Source organism: Crinia signifera, chromosome 7 (genome assembly GCF_055691185.1).
Source record: "Crinia signifera chromosome 7, ASM5569118v1, whole genome shotgun sequence".
In the NCBI taxonomy this organism is placed as follows: Eukaryota; Metazoa; Chordata; class Amphibia; order Anura; family Myobatrachidae; genus Crinia; species Crinia signifera.
Window position 1 is genome coordinate 26889145 of NC_139223.1, and position 24380 is coordinate 26913524.

A 24380-nucleotide genomic window follows, 5' to 3' on the forward strand; every position below is an offset into this window, starting at 1 on the left:
CTGAGAGAGCGCTCAGCCAATCACAGGCCGCCCATTCATTGTATGGGCTTTTTTTTTTATTCATTACTGACAGCTCCCGGCCGGCTCCCCCTGCCCGGCTCTATGCAGCCTGTGTCCCCCGCAGCGTCTCCAGCCCCCCCTGCTCCCTCTACCTTCTCGCTGCACAGACGCTGTCCCCAGCAGCGGGGGACACAGACGTGTCCCCCGCAGCGTCCCCAGCCCCCCCTGCTCCCTCCACCGCCCCACTAGGTCCCAAGTCGGGTGGTCGGACGTGCAGCAGGTCCGACCACCCGACGCAGATCCGATGCGCACGGGACCGCGCATCGGATCTAAGGGGACATCAAAACTAGCCGATTTTGGTCCGATTTCGGCCAGATCCGACTGATCTGGCTGAAATCTGACCAAAATCGGCTAGTGTATGGGGGCCTTAAGGAACGAGGAGTTCTCACACTGCTGGAGTCTGAGACATTTGGTCTGTGCAGAGACCCAGATAACATTCGCCACAGACTAGGCCGCAGCCTGCAGCCCAGCAGAGCTTAGACCTGGCGGTACCTATTACTCGTGCGTCATCAACAAAACACGATCACATGATCTGAGGCTTAATGTGTCCATTAATAACGTTAAGTAATAAACATTTCAAAACATGAGCGTGACCTGTGTTTTTCTAAAATCAAAATTGAGTATTTGTGATGATTTGATAATTGCGGAATTGTTCAGCCGTCCACCCCAGGGATAGTGGAAAGTCCTGGTTACTTTCTATTTCGGGAACATCGCCCTCCCGCGGCATTCTCCGCTCTCAGTCTGGGGCTGTACTTCTTTACTGTAACAGCCGAGCACCACTCTCACACTTATCATCACCTTCATACATATGAGCGACCGACTACCACCCCTACAGGTTGACAGTGATACAGTGATAGGGGCCCATCAGTGGCGGATCCAGAGGGGGGCTGCCACTGCCAATCCAAACTGACTCACTGGCATGCCTCAGGAGCCACCATCTGTGGCCCATAATTAGGTTTGGGGCTAGGGTTGCCTACCCTCCCGGAATGGCCGGTCCCTGCGTATTAGGAAATCGGATCCCCCTACAGCCCCCCCAGAAAGGGGGGCAAGCCTCCCGCAATGTGGCCAGTCTCCCCTCGGCAGGGGGTCCGTGGGAGAAAATTACATGAATCGCGTCTTTGTAGCCCTGCCCCCTGTTGTGCAATGCCTGAACTATCGGCATTGAATGGTCGTGCTGACCAAACCTCCACCCCATCAGCGCCCCCCCCCCCCCCAGCCAGAAAGTAGGCAACCCTGTCTGGCGCCCTTTGTCAATATAATATAAATACTGTAAATACAAACTTTGATTTCACTGTATGTTATGACATCTTTTAGCACACAAAGGAGTAATGTGGTCCATCGAGTGGCCTCTAGTGGTCACTGGTGGTACTTCACCGCATAGAGGTGAGGAGTTGCTAGCCTTTTATATATAGAGATATATATATATAGCTACTCAGTTAGAGTGTAAAGGTGCGTACACACGGAGCGATTTGGCAAACGATACAATCTTGTTAACGATTTCCTCAGAACTCCTGGACAAACGAGTTGATGAACGATTGTACAAACGATCATACATGAAGGATTGATCTGTAACGATGGTGGAGGGAGAGGGAGCCAGTCAATCAGCTTTACCAAATCGTTCATCCTGCATACACAAGAAACTTGATTGGTACACATCGCTAACGATTGGTCGCTGATCTTTCTGCATGCAGGAAAAATCATCGACCTCTACGAACGAACGGCGAGTACGCGCATCGTCCGATATATCGTTCATACACACAGAACATTTTCAGCGATTGGTTGTTTCAATCGTTCGGTAATGCCCAGATTGTTGGCCAAATCTATCCGTGTGTGCGCACCTTAAGAGAAAGGTTAAAACAAGAGGACTGAAATCCCTGTTCCCAAGAGCTTACAATCTAAAATACAAAACCCCAGCAACCACTAGCAATTAGCTTTTATACAATCGATAGGGGTTACCGTTACACAGTGTAAGCCACCTTCTGTCCTAACTGTGGACATTACAGCGCAGACACACGTTATTGTAACGGAGAAGCCCTTTAACCTCCAATCAACAACCACAATCAGCAAAGATCTCTCTGAATATCTGGCTTCAAGCTGCAGCCATCTGAGACCAATGAACACCAAGGCGTAATATCCGTACAGCCCGTAAAATGTAGTATTGTTATCACGTTTTTGGCAGCGGAAAAGTAAGAACTGGAGATGCGGGTGAGAGAAATCAAACCCAGCTCTCCCGCTATACAATGACCACATAAAATCGCAGGCCAGAGACTTCCTGCTGGGGCTTGGGCTATTCATGGCCTCTATCTGCTGCTTAAATAACAGTCGCTTTATTTTAGCCTTATAAAGCCGTTTGGCAGGGACACACACGGAAGATCAAACGCTATTAATTATTACAATACTATGGGAAACGTTTGATTCTGCAAACACTGTAAAAGTGAGCTTTTCCTCCACAATGTATAACATCTGCTGGAGAGACGTTACAGCGGAGACTGGACTCAGCATAATGGGCCTGATTCATGCCTGTTCGTTCGGCTACGTATAGTCGCAGCCTAGGGAACAAGTCACCTCCAGAGTGGGTGTGGCCATGTCTCCCCAATTTTCTAGGTGGCTGGGAGCGTCACCTGATTTTCTGGAGCCTCCTGGGTAATCCAGTTGAGTGGCCAAGTATGGCTGTCTCAATGCCCCTGAACATGCGTACGGCCAAACTGCACAACTGTTACTACTTGTTACTACTGCATTATGGAGCTGGGTCTAAATTCAGAGTAAAGCAAAACGATACACCTGGGCAATGCCATGCTGCACTTCAGGGGGGCAGATGTTACAAGTGCAGAGAAAGTTAGATTTGGGAAACTGAAATCTAACTAGCACTGTTAAACTTAAGCTGCTTTCACATCGCATAAACGGCATTGACCCGGTAATTTGAAACGTTTTAAAAAAAAATGGGTCAGACAGCCTTAACCCCTTTCACACCGCATAGCTTAAATGGTATATTACCCGTTTAAGTGCGGTCTGAAAGGGGTATTACCATTCCAATGCCGTTTTTTGCCATCACTTATTTAAACGTGTAGGATCCTGCTTTTAACACGTTTCAAAATACCGGTATTCTGTAACCGGTAAATTGACAATGGAGCTTTCACATTGCAGCTGTCCCGGTAAAAAAATGGCTATATACCGTGTTAAAGCTGCAATGTGAAAGGGGTATAAAAATGTCCTTCATGTGTGGGCAACATGCAAAAGCAGCCCCCCCCCCCCCCCCTGCAGTGCAGTGTGGTTCATCCAGGTGCAGTCACTGGCATTTTTCTTACTCTGCTCCTTACACAAAATCAGCCTGTACATGCATTTCATATAGGTCAAGTTCTAGGAGTACTGTACCAATTTATTTTTGTATCCCATAGATTAATTACTCAAAGCAATGCCATTTCCAGTGTAGGATTTTTAAATATATTATTAAGATGTAGTCAATATAATAAATATATATATATATATATATATATACACATACATACATATACATAGCATATACATTTGGCTTCCAACAAATTAACCCTAGAATGTCTGTGTGTGCGTGTATATGTGGTAGGGAATATAGAGTGTAAGCTCCTCTGGTGCAGGGACGGATGTGAATGTTCAAATATTCTCTGTAAAGCGCTGCAGAATATGTGTGCGCTATATAAGAAACTGTTAATAAATAAATATACATGCATATTTAGCGCACCCGACAGAGCAAGCCCAGAATTATTGCTAAGGTCAGGTGTACTGTACCATTGTTGTTAGCATTACAGTTTTGATATGTGTACCATATATTATGTTAACATACAGTACAATAGACCTTCCAATCACACGTAACTGTACTGTACACTGTGATCCGGCCTTGTAGATTTCATGAATGAAAAAGACTCTGCATCTCCACCTACAGGCCAGAGGGGGAATTGAATCTACCTGCTCTTACACAAGTTTTGTCATTTTCTTTTGGAAAGAAGGAATTTGAGAATTTTGTTACATTGTAACCAAAAGAAAAAAACAGTAATGTTACCCTGGGGAGAACAAACCTGATTGAAGCAATACAGAAATACATGTATTGAATTAGAAATGCTATATACAGACAATAGAGTCTATTTACTAAGCCCTGGTGAGAGATAACGTGGGGAGCAACAAGTACCAGCCACCCAGCTCCCAACTGTCATGTTACAGGCTGTGCTTGAAAATGACAGTTAGAAGCTGGCTGACCTCAATGTGCGTCAAACTGTCATTTAGATACTAGCTAAAAGCCTGTCAAAATGGCAGCTTCTGCAATGTACTTTCCCTTTGAACCGTGACAGTTTTTAGCCCACAAACTCTCCACTTCTGCCCCCAGTCCCTATCTGCTCCTACCTCCAATCTCTGTCCTCCATAGCTCCCTCTCTCCATATCCATCAAGTTTGAAACAGATCAGTGTCCCTACAAAATTTGCTTTCACTTTCTGTTATGAAATCTTTTTAGCACACAAAGGAGTAATGTGGTCCTTCGAGTGGCCCCCTAGTGGTCACTTGTGGTACTTCACCTCATAGAGTAGTTAGCCTTTTAAATATATAGACAGTTGATACTGTGGTGCAATAACATATACCCTACAGCAGTATATAACGCTCTGCACTCCGTAAGATGTAATGAGATGTTCCGCGCTGCTACACTGAGCTCTGTGATACAGTACTGACGTCACGGTTTAGCAGTTGCAAACCGTCCGCCGTTCCTCCTCATTTTCATGCGGCATGTCTGAGGCTGCTGTCACCCAGGTACTCAGATAATAGTTCTCACATCCCTATGCGCTGATACATTGCACTGAATGGCAAAGTGTCTGACACCAACCCAGGGTGGCATATAAATCTCGGAGATGGCAGTGTTTGCTGCTACAGTATTTCAGGGTCTGGCTAACTGATGGACCTTTTACCATAGCAAATAAGGGAACTGACGCAATAATAACAATCCTTATAGCGGCGGACTTTTCAATTTTAAACAGAAAAATGTCCCATCTATGTACTAAGGGCCTGATTCATATTTGCAAACAATGCAAAAAAAAAAAAAAAAACAACTGGCTAAAGCTATGCTGCACTGCAGATGGGGCACACGTAACACATGCAGAGAGAGTTAGATCTGGGTGGGGTGTATTCAAAAACAAATCTAAATTGCAGTGTACATATTAAGCTGTTTAACATCTGTGGGCTACATGCAAAAGCAGACAATATTTAGCCTGAACAGAAATAAGATACATTTTGCACTACCTGCTTTGCAGCATGGGGCCTAATTCAGAGCTGGTCGCACAGCTGCAAATTCGCGATTATTGATAGACTGCACATGCCGGCGGATACGCAATGAAATCCCGCTACTTTGTTTTATCGCTGGCCTACGCAATTTGTGACAAGAAACTGGAGATTAAGAGCGTTAACCGGACGTTTTCTGGGAGTGTGAGATAAAACACAGGCGTAGCCAGCAGGGTTGTACAGTGTGGTAAATGGCTGAGGGGTCCCTGGGAAGTACCAGAGCCAGATACGCACACAATATATGAGCCATGGGGTAATTGCCGGCATTATACACATGTGCAGCAGTATACACTGCTGGAGATTCGCTGAGTTTTGATAAGAGATGTGCAGAAAAGGTCGACAGGTGAGGCACTGCAGGTGAGGCACTGTAGGTGAGGCACTGCCTCAACTGCCATAGACTTTTTACTCCACAGTTTTTGACTATAAAAAAAATTATTAGAATAATAAAAATAAGAGTTTTTTTATAAATATATTCTTTGTATTTTTTTATATACTTTATAAACTCAAAACTCTGGCATATGCGCTAGTATGACAGGAAAGGCTGTGCCTCGTCCCATTGCACGCCACTGGTGCCCAGGCGTTTTAGGGGAAGTCATGTGATGTCGGCTCCGCCTCCGATCAGACTGTTTCTATCGCAGCCCCTGAGTAAGTCCTGGGCTACACACAGACTGCACACACTGGGGAATCATTACATGGTGAGCAGCTGTTATCTGGGAGTGTCAGGGAATACGCAGGCGTGGCCAGGTGTGTGAGGGGAAGTCATGTGATGTCAGCTCCGCCCCCGATCAGCCTGATTCTATCACAGCCGCTGAGTAAGTCCTGGGCTACGCACAGACTGCGCACACTGGGGAATCATTACATGGTGGATTTGTAGCTGATCCAGCTAATTTCAGCAGGCTGTGCTAAGCAATTTATAGCCATGCACAGTGTGGGATATCACTCTGGCTGGGCAACGTATACCTGAGCGGAGGGCTCCGAAAAATTAACAGCCCAGAGATCAGGTCTGAATTAGGCCCATGGTGTGCTAAAATTACTTGCATTTTTGCTTTACTGAATCTGGCCCTCAATGTGACCCACAGCAATAAAGGCTGACCCGGCGGGTTACAGGCCAGGCATGTAGGAGGGGTCTACGCAATGCAACTGCGCAAATGTGTGTACGCAAATGCAACTGCGATTCTCTTGCTTTTGCAAACTGCAAGTGACGCTGTCACTCAGAAATGAAAAAATATATATATAAAAAACCGAAGCCCATTGGGTATAAGGGTTGCACAGAAAACAAAAGAGGTAGATTGTCCCCTCCACTGGTGCTTTAGTAGGATGATACCTCCCTTGAAAATGAGGTACGATCCTCTTCTCCCAAATCTATACGATAGCCAAGGTATACAAATAAATACCATACATCCCTCTTTGTACAGCAACGTTCCTCTTCTCCGCCTCAGTATAGTAGATTTCTGTATCACCAAATTGGGTACCCCTTTGTCCTTAGGTGGTCAATGAGTGAAGTAGACTCTCCCGAAAAAGGAATACAAAAAATGGCAAAAATAGTGTGATACCATTTAATGAGTCTACTTCACTCATTGACCACCTAAGGACAAAGGGGTACCCAACTTGCTGTACCCAACCTGCTGTACTCAACTTGCTGTACCCAACCTGCTGTACCCAACCTGCCGTACCCAACCTGCCGTAACCAACCTGATGTACCCAACATGCTGTACCCAACCTGCCGTACCCAACATGCCGTACCCAACCTGCCGTACCCAACCTGCCGTACCCAACCTGCTGTACCCAACATGCTGTACCCAACCTGCTGTACCCAACCTGCCGTACCCAACATGCCGTACCCAACTTGCTGTACCCAACATGCTGTACCCAACATGCTGTACCCAACCGGACGTACCCAACCTGCCGTACCCAACCTGCCGTACCCAACCTGATGTACCCAACATGCTGTACCCAACCTGCCGTACCCAACATGCCGTACCAACCTGCTGTACCCAACATGCCATACCCAACCTGCTGTACCCAACATGCCGTCCCAACCTGCTGTACCCAACATGCCATATCCAACATGCCTTACCCAACCTGCTGTACCCAACATGCCTTACCCAACATACCTTACCAACCTGCTGTACCCAACCTGCTGTACCCCACGTGCCGTGACCAAAGTGCTTTACCCAACGTGCCGTACCCAACATGCCTTACCCAACGTAGATAGATAGATAGATAGATAGATAGATAGATAGATAGATATCACCCCTTATCCTGCTGCCAGGCTGCTTACCTGTACCACTCCATGCCCTTGTCATAGCACCTGTCAAAGAAGTGGGGCTCAGCCCCCAGTGCCCGGACATCTGGGTGCACCCTCAGGAATTCCAGTAGGGCACGGGTCCCCCCCTTCTTCACCCCCACAATGATTGCCTGGGGGAACTTCTTGCTCCCAAAGCTGGTGTGGAAGGAGGCAGCCCCGGGGCTGTGGGGTGTTGTGGGCGCTGAGGTCCTGTTTGTCTTGCCCCGGGTGCCCAATGACTGCTCACCATCCAAAACAGCAGAGCTTGGTGAAACAGGGCGCAAGTTGCTCCTATGCGCAGATCCTGGGCGCAAAGTGTCCCTATGCGCAGATCCTGGACTCAAGTTGCTTCTATGCGCAGATCCCGTGCGCAAACTGTCTCTTTGCTCAGATCCCGGGCGCAAGCTGTCTGTTTGCTCAGATCCCGGGCGCAAGCTGTCTCTTTGCTCAGATCCCGGGCGCAAGCCGTCTCTTTGCTCAGATCCCGGGCGCAAGCCGTGTCTTTGCTCAGATCCCGGGCGCAAGCCGTGTCTTTGCTCAGATCCCGGGCGCAAGCTGTCTCTTTGCTCAGATCCCGGGCGCAGCAAGTCCATGGAGGCAGAGCGCACTTGCGCCTCCGGCTGCGCTGAGCGCAATGGTCCCACGCCTGGCTGAGGGTCGCAGCAGGAGCCGCTGAGGCAGTAGAAGAAGAAGGTGAAGAGGAAGATCATAGTCAGCAGGAGGGAGACCCTGGGCTGTGCCCGCAGTGCCCCCAGGTGCCCAGCAGCGATCCGAGGCGTTAGGGTGCCGCATCCCATGAGTGGGACCGGGGACCGGGAGGTATGCAGGGGGCAGACATGGCACACCGGTGTCCTGGGCACGGAACCCTAAGCTGCCCCCACTGCTCTCACTGCCGGGTGATCCTGCGGGGTAGCCGTGCTCTGCAGCTCGCAGCGTGATACATCAGCATCCTGTGCGGCAGCAGCGGGGCAGCGATGTGATACAGGCAGGGTCCGGGGGGAAGGGAGGTCGCACAGGTGGCTGGCACTGACAGCAGCAGGGTGCAGGTCCTGCCCCACACATGGGCTCTCTCACTCACTACTACTATACTACCATGCCGGGGATGGAGGGGGAGTGCCGGGGGCTGGAGGCTGTGCGGACCCTCCCATAGCAGGCAGCAAGCAGCGCAGCGCAGCTCACCCTCAGCTATCACTACCAGGTATATATATACAGGTTGAGTATCCCGTATCCAAAATGCTCGGGACCAGGAGAATTTTGGATAACGGATTATTCCGTATTTTGGAATATTTTAATATTTCAATGATGTATTTTGAAGTATCTTGCATTTATGCTGTATAAACACATAATATACACACAAATATATTTTATTACCACATAAAATACACACAAATATATTTTATTTGTTCAAAAAACAAGGTTTCAAAACGTGAAACAAAATGTGTGTACTATCCCAGCACTGAATTTGAATGCCAAGCAATCATTTTCTTGTACATATATAGTGCCAGTTACATATCATGTCCTCAGTAGTGCTGTTACAAATGTCCCCAGTGAGTTTTTAGCAAAAAAAAAATTTTTTTCACTTTCTGGAATGTCCGTATTTCGGAATAATTCGGATAACGGATATTCGGATACGGGATACTCGACCTGTACTGCTGTACTGTACAGGGCACAGCTCTCCCTCAGCTATCACTACCAGGTATATATATAATGCTGTACTGTACAGTACACAGCTCACCCTCAGCTATCACTACCAAGTATATATATACTGCTGTACTGTACAGGGCACAGCTCTCCCTCAGCTATCACTACCAGGTATATATATACTGCTGTACTGTACAGGGCGCAGCTCACCCTCAGCTATCACTACCAGGTATATATACTGCTGTACTGTACAGGGCGCAGCCAGTGGTGTAGTTAGGTGCCATGGCGCCCGGAGCAAGGGCATGTTTTGCGCCCCCCCAATATGTCATAGGTGAGGCTCCTGCGCAGTGAAAAGTTGGCACAGACCAACATTATACCACACACCGTAATGCCCATTGCACATTTTAGTGAACTTTGTAATTCCAATTACACATAAGCCCACACATGATGCCCATGACATACTATATAACACACCGCAATGCCCATGACATACTATATAACACTACGCAATGCCCATGACATACTATATAACACACCGCAATGCCCATGACATGCTATATAACACTCTGCAATGCCCATGACATACTATATAACACACCGCAATGCCCATGACATACTATATAACACTACGCAATGCCCATGACATACTATACAACACTCCGCAATGCCCATTACACATTTGACACATAAGTGCCACTTACCTAGATGCTCAATGCCAGGGGCTTCATGCTCAATGCCAAGGGGCTTCATGCTCGATGCCAAGGGGGACTGAATTTGCTCGTTGCCCAGGGGTGCAGAACTGTGCAGCGGCCCGCTCCCGGCCGCTGTGCAGCAAGGTGGGAGGATGGGTGCAGCAGGGTGGTAGGGTCGGTGGGTGGGTGCAGCAGGCTGGGAGGGTTGTTTGGTGCCGTAGGGTGAGTGGGTGCAGCAGGGTGGGATGGTTGGTGGGTGCAGCAGGGTGGGTGGGTGTGTGCTTGCAGCAGGGTGGGTGGGTTAGTGCAGCAGGGTGGGTGGGTGCAAAAGGGTGGGTGGGTGCAGCAGGGTGGGCGGATTGGTGGGTTGGTGCCGCAGGGTGGGTGGGTGCAGCAGGGTGGGACGGTTGGTGGGTGGGTGCAGCAGGGTGGGTGGGTGTGTGCTTGCAGCAGGGTGGGTGGGTTTGTGCAGCAGGGTGGGTTTGTGCAGCAGGGTGGGTGGGTGGCTGCTTGCAGCAGGGTGGGTGAGTTTGTGCAGCAGGGTGGGGTTGTGCAGCTGGGTGGGTGGTTGCAGCAGGGTGGGTGGGTGGGTGGTTGCAGCAGGGTGGGTGGGTGGCTGCTTGCAGCAGGGTGGGTGGGTTTGTGCAGCAGGGTGGGTTTGTGCAGCTGGGTGGGTGGGTGTTTGGTTGCAGCAGGGTGGGTGGGTTTGTGCAGCAGGGTGGGTGGGTGCGCGGGTGATGCAGGGTGGATGCAGCAGGGTAGGAGGGTGCACCTTACCTCACCCCTCCCCCTGCTGTGCTGTGCTGTGCTGCGCTGCGTCGTGTCCACCCCTCCCTCCCTCCCCTCCTCCTGGCTCCCCGCTGTGTCCGGGAGAGAGACGCGCACTGCTGCTATGTAAAATTCATATCTCCCGCTGGACCGCTAGCCAATAGGCGCTCGCGGTCCAGCAGCCACCAGTTGATTGGCTTTTGGACCGCAAGCGCCCATTGGCTAGCGGTCCAGCGTGCGGGAGACGTGTTGTGAATTTTACATAGCCGCCGCAGCAGCAGCACGTCTCTCGCAGGGGAGCGGGCAGGGCAACGGCGGAGGCGGGCGAGCGAGCTGGCGGTGCCGGCACAGCTCCGGCGCCAGGCTAGCTTCCTGCGCCCGGAGCGTGTGCTCCGCCGGCTCCGGGCTCGCTACGCCTCTGGGCGCAGCTCACCCTCAGCTATCACTACCAGGTATATATACTGCTGTACTGTACAGTACACAGCTCACCCTCAGCTATCACTACCAGGTATATACATACTGCTGTACTGTACAGGACACAGCTCACCCTCAGATATCATTACCAGGTATATATATATATATATATACTGCTGTACTGTACAAGGCACAGCTCACCCTCAGCTATCACTACCAGGTATATATATATACTGATGTACTGTACAGGCCACAGCTCACCCTCAGCTATCACTACCAGGTATATATATATTTATATATATATATATATATATACTGCTGTACTGTATAGGACACAGTTCACCCTCAGCTATCACTATAGGTATATATATACTGCTGTACTGTACAGGGCACAGCTCACCCTCAGGTATTACTACCAGGTATATATATACTGCTGTACTGTACAGGGCACAGCTCACCCTCAGCTATCACTACCAAGTATATACATACTGCTGTACTGTACAGGACACAGCCCACCCTCAGATATCATTACCAGGTATATATATATATACTGCTGTACTGTACAGGGCACAGCTCACCCTCAGCTATCACTACCAGGTATATATATATACTGCTGTACTGTACAGGGCACAGCTCACCCTCAGCTATCACTACCAGGTATATATATACTGCTGTACTGTACAGGACACAGCTCACCCTCAGATATCATTACCAGGTATATTATATATACTGCTGTACTGTACAGGGCACAGCTCACCCTCAGGTATTACTACCAGGTATATATATACTGCTGTACTGTACAGGGCACAGCTCACCCTCAACTATTACTACCAGGTATATATATACTGCTGTACTGTATTGGACACAGCTCACCCTCAGATATCATTACCAGGTATATATATACTACTGTACTGTACAGGGCACAGCTCACCCTCAGCTATTACTACCAGGTATATATATACTGCTGTACTGTACAGGGCACAGCTCACCCTCAGCTATCACTACCAGGTATATATATACTGCTGTACTGTACAGGGCACAGTTCACCCTCAGCTATCACTACCAGGTATATATATATATATATATATATATACTGCTGTACTGTATAGGACACAGCTCACCCTCAGCTATCACTATAGGTATATATATACTGCTGTACTGTACAGGGCACAGCTCACCCTCAGGTATTACTACCAGGTATATATATACTGCTGTACTGTACAGGGCACAGCTCACCCTCAGCTATCACTACCAAGTATATACATACTGTTGTACTGTACAGGACACAGCCCACCCTCAGATATCATTACCAGGTATATATATATACTGATGTACTGTACAGGGCACAGCTCACCCTCAGCTATCACTACCAGGTATATATATACTGCTGTACTGTACAGGGCACAGCTCACCCTCAGCTATCACTACCAGGTATATATATATATATATATATACTGCTGTACTGTATAGGACACAGCTCACCCTCAGCTATCACTATAGGTATATATATACTGCTGTACTGTACAGGACACAGCTCACCCTCAGATATCATTACCAGGTATATTATATATACTGCTGTACTGTACAGGGCACAGCTCACCCTCAGGTATCACTACCAGGTATATATATTCTGCTGTACTGTACAGGACACAGCTCACCCTCAGCTATTACTACCAGGTATATATATACTGCTGTACTGTACAGGGCACAGCTCACCCTCAGCTATCACTACCAAGTATATACATACTGCTGTACTGTACAGGACACAGCCCACCCTCAGATATCATTACCAGGTATATATATATACTGCTGTACTGTACAGGGCACAGCTCACCCTCAGCTATCACTACCAGGTATATATATATACTGCTGTACTGTACAGGGCACAGCTCACCCTCAGCTATCACTACCAGGTATATATATATACTGCTGTACTGTACAGGACACAGCTCACCCTCAGATATCATTACCAGGTATATTATATATACTGCTGTACTGTACAGGGCACAGCTCACCCTCAGGTATTACTACCAGGTATATATATACTGCTGTACTGTACAGGGCACAGCTCACCCTCAACTATTACTACCAGGTATATATATACTGCTGTACTGTATTGGACACAGCTCACCCTCAGATATCATTACCAGGTATATATATACTACTGTACTGTACAGGGCACAGCTCACCCTCAGCTATTACTACCAGGTATATATATACTGCTGTACTGTACAGGGCACAGCTCACCCTCAGCTATCACTACCAGGTATATATATACTGCTGTACTGTACAGGGCACAGTTCACCCTCAGCTATCACTACCAGGTATATATATATATATATATATATATATATATATATATATACTGCTGTACTGTATAGGACACAGCTCACCCTCAGCTATCACTATAGGTATATATATACTGCTGTACTGTACAGGGCACAGCTCACCCTCAGGTATTACTACCAGGTATATATATACTGCTGTACTGTACAGGGCACAGCTCACCCTCAGCTATCACTACCAAGTATATACATACTGCTGTACTGTACAGGACACAGCCCACCCTCAGATATCATTACCAGGTATATATATATACTGATGTACTGTACAGGGCACAGCTCACCCTCAGCTATCACTACCAGGTATATATATACTGCTGTACTGTACAGGGCACAGCTCACCCTCAGCTATCACTACCAGGTATATATATACTGCTGTACTGTATAGGACACAGCTCACCCTCAGCTATCACTATAGGTATATATATACTGCTGTACTGTACAGGACACAGCTCACCCTCAGATATCATTACCAGGTATATTATATATACTGCTGTACTGTACAGGGCACAGCTCACCCTCAGGTATCACTACCAGGTATATATATTCTGCTGTACTGTACAGGACACAGCTCACCCTCAGCTATTACTACCAGGTATATATATACTGCTGTACTGTACAGGACACAGCTCACCCTCAGATATCATTACCAGGTATATATATATACTGCTGTACTGTATAGGACACAGCTCACCCTCAGCTATCACTATAGGTATATATATATTGCTGTACTGTACAGGGCACAGCTCACCCTCAGGTATTACTACCAGGTATATATATACTGCTGTACTGTACAGGGCACAGCTCACCCTCAGCTATCACTACCAAGTATATACATACTGCTGTACTGTACAGGACACAGCCCACCCTCAGATATCATTACCAGGTATATATATATACTGATGTACTGTACAGGGCACAGCTCACCCTCAGCTATCACTACCAGGTATATATATACTGCTGTACTGTACAGGGCACAGCTCACCCTCAGCTATCACTATAGGTATATATATACTGCTGTTCTGTACAGGACACAGCTCACCCTCAGATATCATTACCAGGTATATTATATATACTGCTGTACTGTACAGGGCACAGCTCACCCTCAGGTATTACTACCAGGTATATATATACTGCTGTACTGTACAGGGCACAGCTCACCCTCAGCTATTACTACCAGGTATATATATATATACTGCTGTACTGTATTGGACACAGCTCACCCTCAGATATCATTACCAGGTATATATATACTGCTGTACTGTACAGTGCACGGCTCACCCATCACTACCAGGTATATATATATATATATATATATATATATATATATATATATATATATATATATATATATACTGCTGTACTGTACAGGGCACAGCTCACCCTCAGCTATTACTACCAGGTATATATATATACTGATGTACTGTACAGGGCACAGCTCACCCTCAGCTATCACTACCAGGTATATATATACTGCTGTACTGTACAGGGCACAGTTCACCCTCAGCTATCACTACCAGATATATATATATATATATATATATATATATATATATACTGCTGTACTGTATAGGACACAGCTCACCCTCAGCTATCACTATAGGTATATATATACTGCTGTACTGTACAGGGCACAGCTCACCCTCAGGTATTACTACCAGGTATATATATACTGCTGTACTGTACAGGGCACAGCTCACCCTCAGCTATCACTACCAAGTATATACATACTGCTGTACTGTACAGGACACAGCCCACCCTCAGATATCATTACCAGGTATATATATATATATATATATATATATATATATATATATATACTGATGTACTGTACAGGGCACAGCTCACCCTCAGCTATCACTACCAGGTATATATATTTACTGATGTACTGTACAGGGCACAGCTTACCCTCAGCTATCACTACCAGGTATATATATATACTGCTGTACTGTACAGGACACAGCTCACCCTCAGCTATCTCTATAGGTATATATATACTGCTGTACTGTACAGGACACAGCTCACCCTCAGATATCATTACCAGGTATATTATATATACTGCTGTACTGTACAGGGCACAGCTCACCCTCAGGTATTACTACCAGGTATATATATACTGCTGTACTGTACAGGACACAGCTCACCCTCAGCTATTACTACCAGGTATATATATACTGCTGTACTGTACAGGGCACAGCTCACCCTCAGCTATCACTACCAGGTATATATATACTGCTGTACTGTACAGGGTACAGATCACCCTCAGATATCATTACCAGGTATATATATACTGCTGTACTGTACAGGACACAGCTCACCCTCAGCTATTACTACCAGGTATATACATCCTGCTGTACTGTACAGGACACAGCTCACCCTCAGCTATTACTACCAGGTATATATATATATACTGCTGTACTGTACAGGGCACAGCTCTTCGTCAGCTATCATTAGCAGGTATCTCTTATATATTTAGCCAGATCTGTCACTCATCCCCTGTGTGTGCATAAATCTGGGCGGGGTTACAAGAGTGATTGACAGCATTATACACACAAAGGTTCCCCCCACCCTGCCCAGCTTATACAGAAACTTGCCCCCCTAGGGAAATGGCCAGCGTTATACACAGCACCACCCCCTTGGAAAAAACCGCCCCCCACCCAACTGATGTAGGTGAGCAGCGGGTCTCCCCCCCCCCCCCCACGCAGGCGCGGACGGCGGGTCTGCCCGCACACACCACTCCCCCCCCCCCGTTATGACCGCACCCCCAACCAGCTGGAGCAGCGGTTCTGACAGCAAACGCCCCCCCCCCCGAAGCAGCGGTTCTGCCCGCACCCCCACCCCCAAGCACTCTGCCAGGACACGGGTAGGGGGAGGGGGGACTGACCGGCCGAAGCAGCACCTTGGCCAAACACGGGTGGGGGGAGGCGCCCCGTCCGTACAGGTACAGCCAAAAGCCGGGGGGGAGCATTCTGCTATAGTTGTGTGTGGCAGGGTCCTGTCAGGCCCACCCCCCTCTCCCACCAGTGTCCCCAGCACCACTCCTCACTGCCATGCCAGGCTCCACAGCCACCCCCCCTGCCCAGGTCCCCAGGCCCGTCTCAATCCCCGTCAGCAACCACCCCACAGCATCCCAATCTGCACTGCCACCCCACCCCTGCGCTCTCCCGGCACTGTTACCAGCACACCTCCTCATGGTGCCTCAGCCCCAATTATCCCCCAGCAGCATCCCCAACCACCACGCCAGACCGCCCCCCCTTCATTCTCCCCGCTGTGTCACCAGAGCACCTCCTCATTCCCCCGTCAGGTTCCCCAGCCCCCCCTCCCCACAATCCCCCAGCAGCATCCCAAACCGCATTGCCACCCCCTCCATTCTCCCGACCGTGTCACCAGTGCACCTCCTAAAACCCCCGCCAGGTTCCCCCCCGCCTATCTACCGCCAGTGCCCTCCACCCCTCCTCGATGCTTTCCCACGCCAGCATCCCAAGCATAATTGTGCACCCAAAACCCCCATCCACGGTACCCACCCACCCATCCCCCAGCACCCACAGCACCCCCACAACTGCCCATCACTCAACCTGTGCACACCCTCACCTCACAAACCCACACCACCCAAACGGAAATCCACCACATGTTTAACTGCAACCACCCAGTATGTGTACATACTCACCCTTCAGGAGCTCGGGTCTAGCACAGCGGGCGGGAGGGAGAGCTGGAGGTCTGGCTTATCGGGCAGGAGGGAGGCCTCGCAGTTCAGTCCCGGCGCAGTGTGACTGACATCTTCCTCCACCTGCACCGTGTACAGCCGCTCAGCCGGGCAGCGCTGAGCACTTGGCTCACCCTCAGACGCTGCCCGGCTGAGCGGCTGTACGCGGTGCGGGTGGAGGAAAATGTCAGTTAACATGCACCGGGGTCCGGGACTGAACTGCACACAGCGCAGCGAGCCCTCCCTCCTGCCCGCTAAGCCAGACCTCCAGCTCTCCCTCCTGCCCTGCTCCCAACTACCGCCCCTCAGTGGCCGGCGCCCTAGGCAAATGCCTAACACTGCCTAGTGGTGGCGCCGGCCCTGACCCCACCCACACCCCCGCCACCACTACACCTACCTACAATACCACCACACCCACCCCTCGAGTACCCACTTGCAAAACATGGACTGGTTCGGGTGTACACCTCCACCACCCACAGTACACCCACCCCGCCCCTCCCCCACTGCACACCAGCCTCTCCTCCATCCACATCATGCACAGATAGCATCCCTCACCCACACCATCCAGGGGCCCACCCCACCAACACCGCCACACACCCCGCTATCCATCCCCAACCCAACTAGCGCACACACACGCTCCTCCACCACCCACAACACCCACATGCCACCCTGCACCTAACCAAACCACACCCCGCACATGCACCACAACCGCAACTGCTAATCACCCACCACTCCCCCGCCCACCACACTTCCCAAGCACCCCCCTGGCCCATAGCACCCAACCCTCACCCTCGCAATAAATGGATTCGGTATGAAATCCCGAAGTTCAAAATCCCGACAAGGACAAAATCCCGACATTTAAAATGCCGACAAGGTCAAAATACCGACATATAGAATGTACAGGTGAAACAGTCAACATGACTTTGTGTCGACAGGTAGCAGGGTCGACATGGGTTTTTTCACCTTTTTTTTTTTGCCCCGAATGTTGACACGGTCGACATGGACACAGTGGGAAGTCAGCTGCAGCCCCTGGCATCGCTCGCAATGCTTCGGGCACGGTGCCTCGCTGTTCTCGGCACACTATTTTATTCTCCCTCCATGCCCTAGTGGATGGTAGGGCATGAAATACCGCCTGTCGGCACATGTCGACCTCGCAACCTGTCGACACAAAGTCATGTTGACTGTTTCACCTGTACATTCTATATGTCGGTATTTTGACCTTGTCGGCATTTTAAATGTCGGGATTTTGTCCTTGTCGGGATTTTAAATGTTGGTATTATGACCCTATCGGGATTTTGACTGCATCCCCAATAAATACGTTGACAAGTTAAGGGGGCGCATACCCTTACGACGGTGTGAAGAGCGCCCGTATATATGTATGGATCATTGGATGACCAGCAAGTAGGTCGACAAGCATTAGGTTGACACCACTAGGTCGACATGGCTTAAGGCAGACATACAGAAAGATCAACATAACTAAAGGTCGACATGGGTAAGGTCGATAGGGTCATTAGGTCAACATGGGTAAGGTCAACAGGGTCATTAGGTCGACATGGGCAAGGTCGACAGTAAAAAAGTCAAATGTTTTTTTTTTTGGGGGGGGGGGGGGGGGTTTGTTCCCCCCCCAAATGTCTACACAGTCAACATAAAGACTAAAATGTAGCACTGTGTGCCCTCGCATGGCTCAGCACACCATTTTACTCTCCCACCAAGCCCTAGTGGATGGTAGGGCATAAAATACTGATTGTCGACACATGTCGGCGCCAAAAAACAGTAAAAAAAAACCATGTTGACCTTTTGACTGTTGACCTTCCCCATGTCGACCTAATGACCCTGTCGACCTAAAGGCATGTCAACCTTCCTGCATGTCAACCTAAAGTCATGTCGACCTACCTACATGTCGACCTACCTTCATGTCGACCTAGTGGTGTCGACCTAATGCTTGTCAACCTACTTGCTGGTGACCCAGTGACCGTATCCCATATATATATATATATATATATATATATATACTGCTGTCTATTATACTGGGGCTGATAATACACCCAAGTCTCTGTATACTGACGCGTTTCATCACCCAAACTGGCAACTTTTTCCCTTTGAAAACAGTGCCAGTTTGGGTGACGAAACGCATCAGGATACAGAGACTTACTTACATTGGACCTTGGAGTATAACGTACGAACACTCCCTTACTACGGCTTGCAAAGTTGTTGCTATCTGTTTGAGACTTTTGCTTCCCATACTGGAAGAGAATTCCAGGACACCACCATCATCTTACTTCTTGGGATGCCTACCACCAGCCTGTGAGTCTGTCACACAATTGGAAGACAGTAACATCAAAACACAGCGGTAAACTATCCCAGCATGGTTTATGGACACCCACTATTTCAATTCCCAGTAAAGAACTAAGGAGGACAGGTCTACTCAGAATTACATACAAGCGGGAGATTACAATAAGTATATTGCCCGGTCCAATTTTTATCTTTGAATTTTTTTATCTTTGAATACTTTAATTTATTCTATTCTTATATTTGTTTATAATTATTACATTTATCAAAGTGTATTGGTCAATAACCTATCGGTTATTTTATTAGGTGTATAATAAATATTAATATATTTTGTGATACCCAATTGATCGTTTTTTAAAATAGGTAAAAGGTACCATTTTTCATTTATTTATTTTTTCAACATTTAGCGCTCCACTTCCCTTCTTTTTTTTGTCTATATATTTTCAAGGAATTAACTATTCCTTGGTGTGAGCTGCTCGAATCACATACACCCTATTTTTGGCGCCTGCTCTTTACCTATTGGCAGTGCTATTTTTGTAGGAAAATAGGTTCAGGAACTGTGGGCGGGGGCAGAAAATGGGAGGTGATGTGGAAGGAGCTACAAAAGGGGCGGGGCATTACAGTTAAAAAAAAAACAAAACAAAAAAAAACATATAATTCCTCCTAACAGTGGCAGTAACATAACAATCCCCAGCAGAAAAGTGGAGAATATCCGCGCGCCTAAAATACAGGGGTGTAGCCTCACTGCAAGGGGCACAGCATTGCAGGAAAAGACTACTTTATACCGCGGTTTTGCAACCTGCACACAGAGAATTGGCCCATTATACATATGCCACACTCCGTAATGCTTATTATACATATGCCACACACAGAGATTCCCATTCTACATATGCCACACACCATAATGCTCCATTATACATATGCCACACACCGGGATGCCCATTATACATATTCATAGTTACATAGTTACATAGTAGGTAAGGTTGAAAAAAGACTTGCGTCCATCTAGTTCAACCTGGTATAGATATCCATTGCTGATTTGGTAGGTTCTGGTATTTTACAGACAAATTATATTTCTTATTTGTACCCATGGATGTTTTTCTCCAGTAAATGTTTATCCAACTTTGCCTTGAACGCATTTAATGAGCCAGCCGTTACCCCATTATACATATGCCACACACTGTGATGCCCATTATACATATGCCACACACTGTGATGCCCATTATACATATGCCACACACAGTGATGGCCATTATACATATGCCACACACAGAGATGCCCATTATACATATGCCACACACCGTGATGCTCCATTATACATATGCCACACACCGTGATGCTCCATTATACATATGCCACACACCGTGATGCTTCCTTATACATATGCCACACACCGTGATGCCCATTACACATATGCCCCACACCGTGATGCTCATTATACCTATGCCCCACACCGTGATGCCCATTATACATATGCCACACACCGTGATGCCCATTATACATATGCCCCACACCGTGATGGCCATTATACATATGCCACACACTGTGATGCCCAATATACATATGCCACACACCGTGATGCCCATTATACATATACCCCACACCGTGATGGCCATTATACATATGCCACACACCGTGATGCCCATTACACATATGCCCCACACCGTGATGGCCATTATACATATGCCACACACCATGATGCCCATTACACATATGCCAAACACCGTGATGGCCATTATAGATATGCCACACACAGAGATGCCCATTATACATATGCCACACACCGTGATGGCCATTATACATATGCCACACACAGAGATGCCCATTATACATATGCCACACACCATGATGCCCATTATACATATGCCACACACCGTGATGGACATTATACATATGCCCCACACCGTGAAATAATCCCAGTGGTAGAGCTGTAATTACACGCCATCCCTGAACCCCACACCACGTTGCCCCCCACAGTAAGGCTTCTAATAAATTATAAATTACCTGCTTGTTGCCAAGGGGGTTAATGTCCGTTACCAAGGGGTTAATGTCCGTTACCAAGGGGTTAATATGCATTGCCAGGGGTTATTGCTTGTTGTCAAGAGGAGTTAATGTCCGTTGCCAGGGGTTCTTGCTTGTTGCCAAGGGGGGGTTAATGTCTGTTGCCAGGGGTTCTTGCTCGTTGCCATGGGGTTAATGTCCATTGCCAGGGGTTATTGCTTGTTACCAATGGGTTTATATTTGTTTCCAGCGGTTATTACTCATTGCCAAGGGGGGTTAATGTTCGTTGCCAGGGGTTCTTGCTTGTTGCCGGGGGGGGGGGGGGGGGGGTGTTTATGTCCATTGCCAGGGGTTCTTGCTCATTCATTGCCAAGGGGTTAGTATGTGTTGCCAAGGGGTTAATATTTTTTGCCAGGGGTTAATGCTCGTTGCCAAGGGGGATTATTTCCATTGCCAGGGGTTCCAGCTCGTTGCCAAGGGGTTAATAGGTGCCCATCCCCGTCAGCTGCTGCTGCCCCTGCCTTACCCTGCCTTCCCCTGCGCACAGAGAGACAGACTCTAGAAGTCATTTTTCACTTTCAGCGTCTCTGACAGGGAGCACAGCCCGGCAGCATTACCAGGAAGTGCAGAGCTGTGCTACCTATCAGACGCTAGAGGTGAACTATAACTTCTAGCATCTGTCTCTCTGTGTGCAGGGGAAGGACAGACAGGGGAAGCCGCAGCTGACGGGCGGGCGGCCGGATACATAGGCGGGTGGTCGGGCGGGCGGACACTGACAGGGAGTGGGGAGCAGGGAACGGGCAGGCGATGCCGGGCGGCCTGGAGCAGGTTCCGGAACGCCGTTCCTGATTACATCATTTTTAATTTGAGCTTCAGGAACGGCGTTCCGGACCGTTCCGGTTAAAAAATAGCCCTGCCTATTGGTAAATACCCCTTCTTTTTTCTTACTCCTCATACTATACAGGCTATGGAAATACAAGCTGATCTGAGAGATAGATAGATAGATAGATAGATAGATAGATAGATAGATAGATAGATAGATAGATAGATAGATAGACAGACAGACAGACTCTAATTCTCTACGTCGGTTCCAGCTGACTCCAGTCCTCCTGTCGGTTCCAGCCGACTCCAGTCCTCCTGTCGGTTCCAGCGGACTCCAGTCCTCCTGCCGGTTCCAGCTGACTCCAGTCCTCCAGTCGGTTCCAGCTGACTCCAGTCCTCCTGTTGGTTCCAGCGGACTCCAGTCCTCCTGTCGGTTCCAGCTGACTCCAGTCCTCCTGTCGGTTCCAGCAGACTCCAGTCCTCCTGTCGGTTCCAGCTGACTCCAGTCCTCTACGTCGTTTCCAGCTGACTCCAGTCCTCCTGTCAGTTCTAGCTGACTCCAGTCACGTTGGTTCCAGCTGACTGAAGTCCTCCTGTCGGTTCCAGCTTACTCCAGTCCTCCTGTCAGTTCCAGCTGACTCAGTCCTCCTGTCAGTTCCAGCTGACTCCAGTCACGTTGGTTTTAGCTGACTCCAGTCCTCCTGTCGGTTCCAGCTGACTCCATTCCTCTACGTCGGTTCCAGCTGACTCTAGTCTTCTATGTCGGTTCTAGCTGACTCCAGTCCTCCTGTTGGTTCCAGCTGACTCCAGTCCTCCTGTTGGTTCCAGCTGACTCCAGTCCTCCTGTCGGTTCCAGCTGACTCCAGTCCTCCTGTCGGTTCCAGCTGACTCCAGTCTTCTACGTTGGTTCCAGCTGACTCCAGTCCTCCTGTCGGTTCCAGCTGACTTCATTTCTCTACGTCGGTTCCAGCTGACTCCAGTCTTCTATGTCGGTTCTAGCTGACTCCAGTCCTCCTGTCAGTTCCAGCTGACTCCAGTCCTCCTGTCGGTTCCAGCTGACTCCAGTCCTCCTGTCGGTTCCAGCTGACTCCAGTCTTCTACGTTGGTTCCAGCTGACTCCAGTTCTCCTGTCGGTTCCAGCTGACTTCATTCCTCTACGTCGGTTCCAGCTGACTCCAGTCTTCTATGTTGGTTCTAGCTGACTCCAGTCCTCCTGTCAGTTCCAGCTGACTCCAGTCCTCCTGTTGGTTCCAGCTGACTCCAGTCCTCCTGTTGGTTCCAGCTGACTCCAGTCTTCCTGTCAGTTCCAGCTGACTCCAGTCCTCCTGTCGGTTCCAGCTGACAGAGCTTAGGTTGAAATCTGGAATAGGTTGATATGACAGGGCTGGAAGGTCAACACAAGTGACAGCCCCCTGCCCATCCCCTCTGTGCAAACGCCTCTGCGACTGTGAAGGCGGTCACATAGCGGGCCTGCATATGCGTACATTCCCTGATACACATGCGCAGACCTGCAATATCGGTCCCACAGCGGAATTTGCATGGGACCGATCAAACTAGATTCCTCGTTATAATTTCTGTAATTCCATTAATTCTTTCAATTAACAAAAATGTTGTCAAATTCCTTAAGCCCCCACGCAGGTAAAGTCTCCAGCAAAGACCCAGGGTGGACGGGGGGGATCTATAACTGGATGTATTTAGGGCAATATTGAGTGAACGAAACAAAGGAGCATTTATTTTTGTACACATTTTTCATTCAGTTTACACCCAGCGTCTCCTATAGGGACTTAGCCGACACACGCTGAATGGGGCTTAGGACTGGATGCTTAGATTTACATGAGCTAATCTTAGTAATACATTCAGGCTGGCACGCACAATGGATGAGATCAGACTGCGCAGAGAGCGTCGTCTATCCGCATGCCGATGAATCTTCCCAACAACTGCGTGCTCCCGGATCGCCCCCTCCTCAGCGCTGTAGAGTCTCCAGGAAAGTAGCACCTACCCCTGAGACATAGCTACAGTGTACAGAATCACTGGGAAAATGGATGCCGCGCCATTTTTCCGGTGATT

General features: G+C 48.5%; 2 protein-coding genes across 3 annotated transcripts in view; both read right to left on the reverse strand.

The window, feature by feature from the left end:
• HS3ST6 (heparan sulfate-glucosamine 3-sulfotransferase 6) overlaps nucleotides 1-8728 on the reverse strand; it is a 70659-nt gene extending 61931 nt beyond the window's left edge. Inside the window, exon 1 of the mRNA XM_083152624.1 lies at nucleotides 7636-8728. Coding sequence (XP_083008750.1) covers nucleotides 7636-8438 — 803 coding nt within the window. The 5' untranslated portion in view covers nucleotides 8439-8728. The remainder of the gene's footprint in view (nucleotides 1-7635) is intronic.
• Nucleotides 1-24380, reverse strand: part of MEIOB (meiosis specific with OB-fold) — a 267025-nt gene that overhangs the window by 170204 nt on the left and 72441 nt on the right. The gene's annotated exons all lie outside the window — the stretch shown is intronic.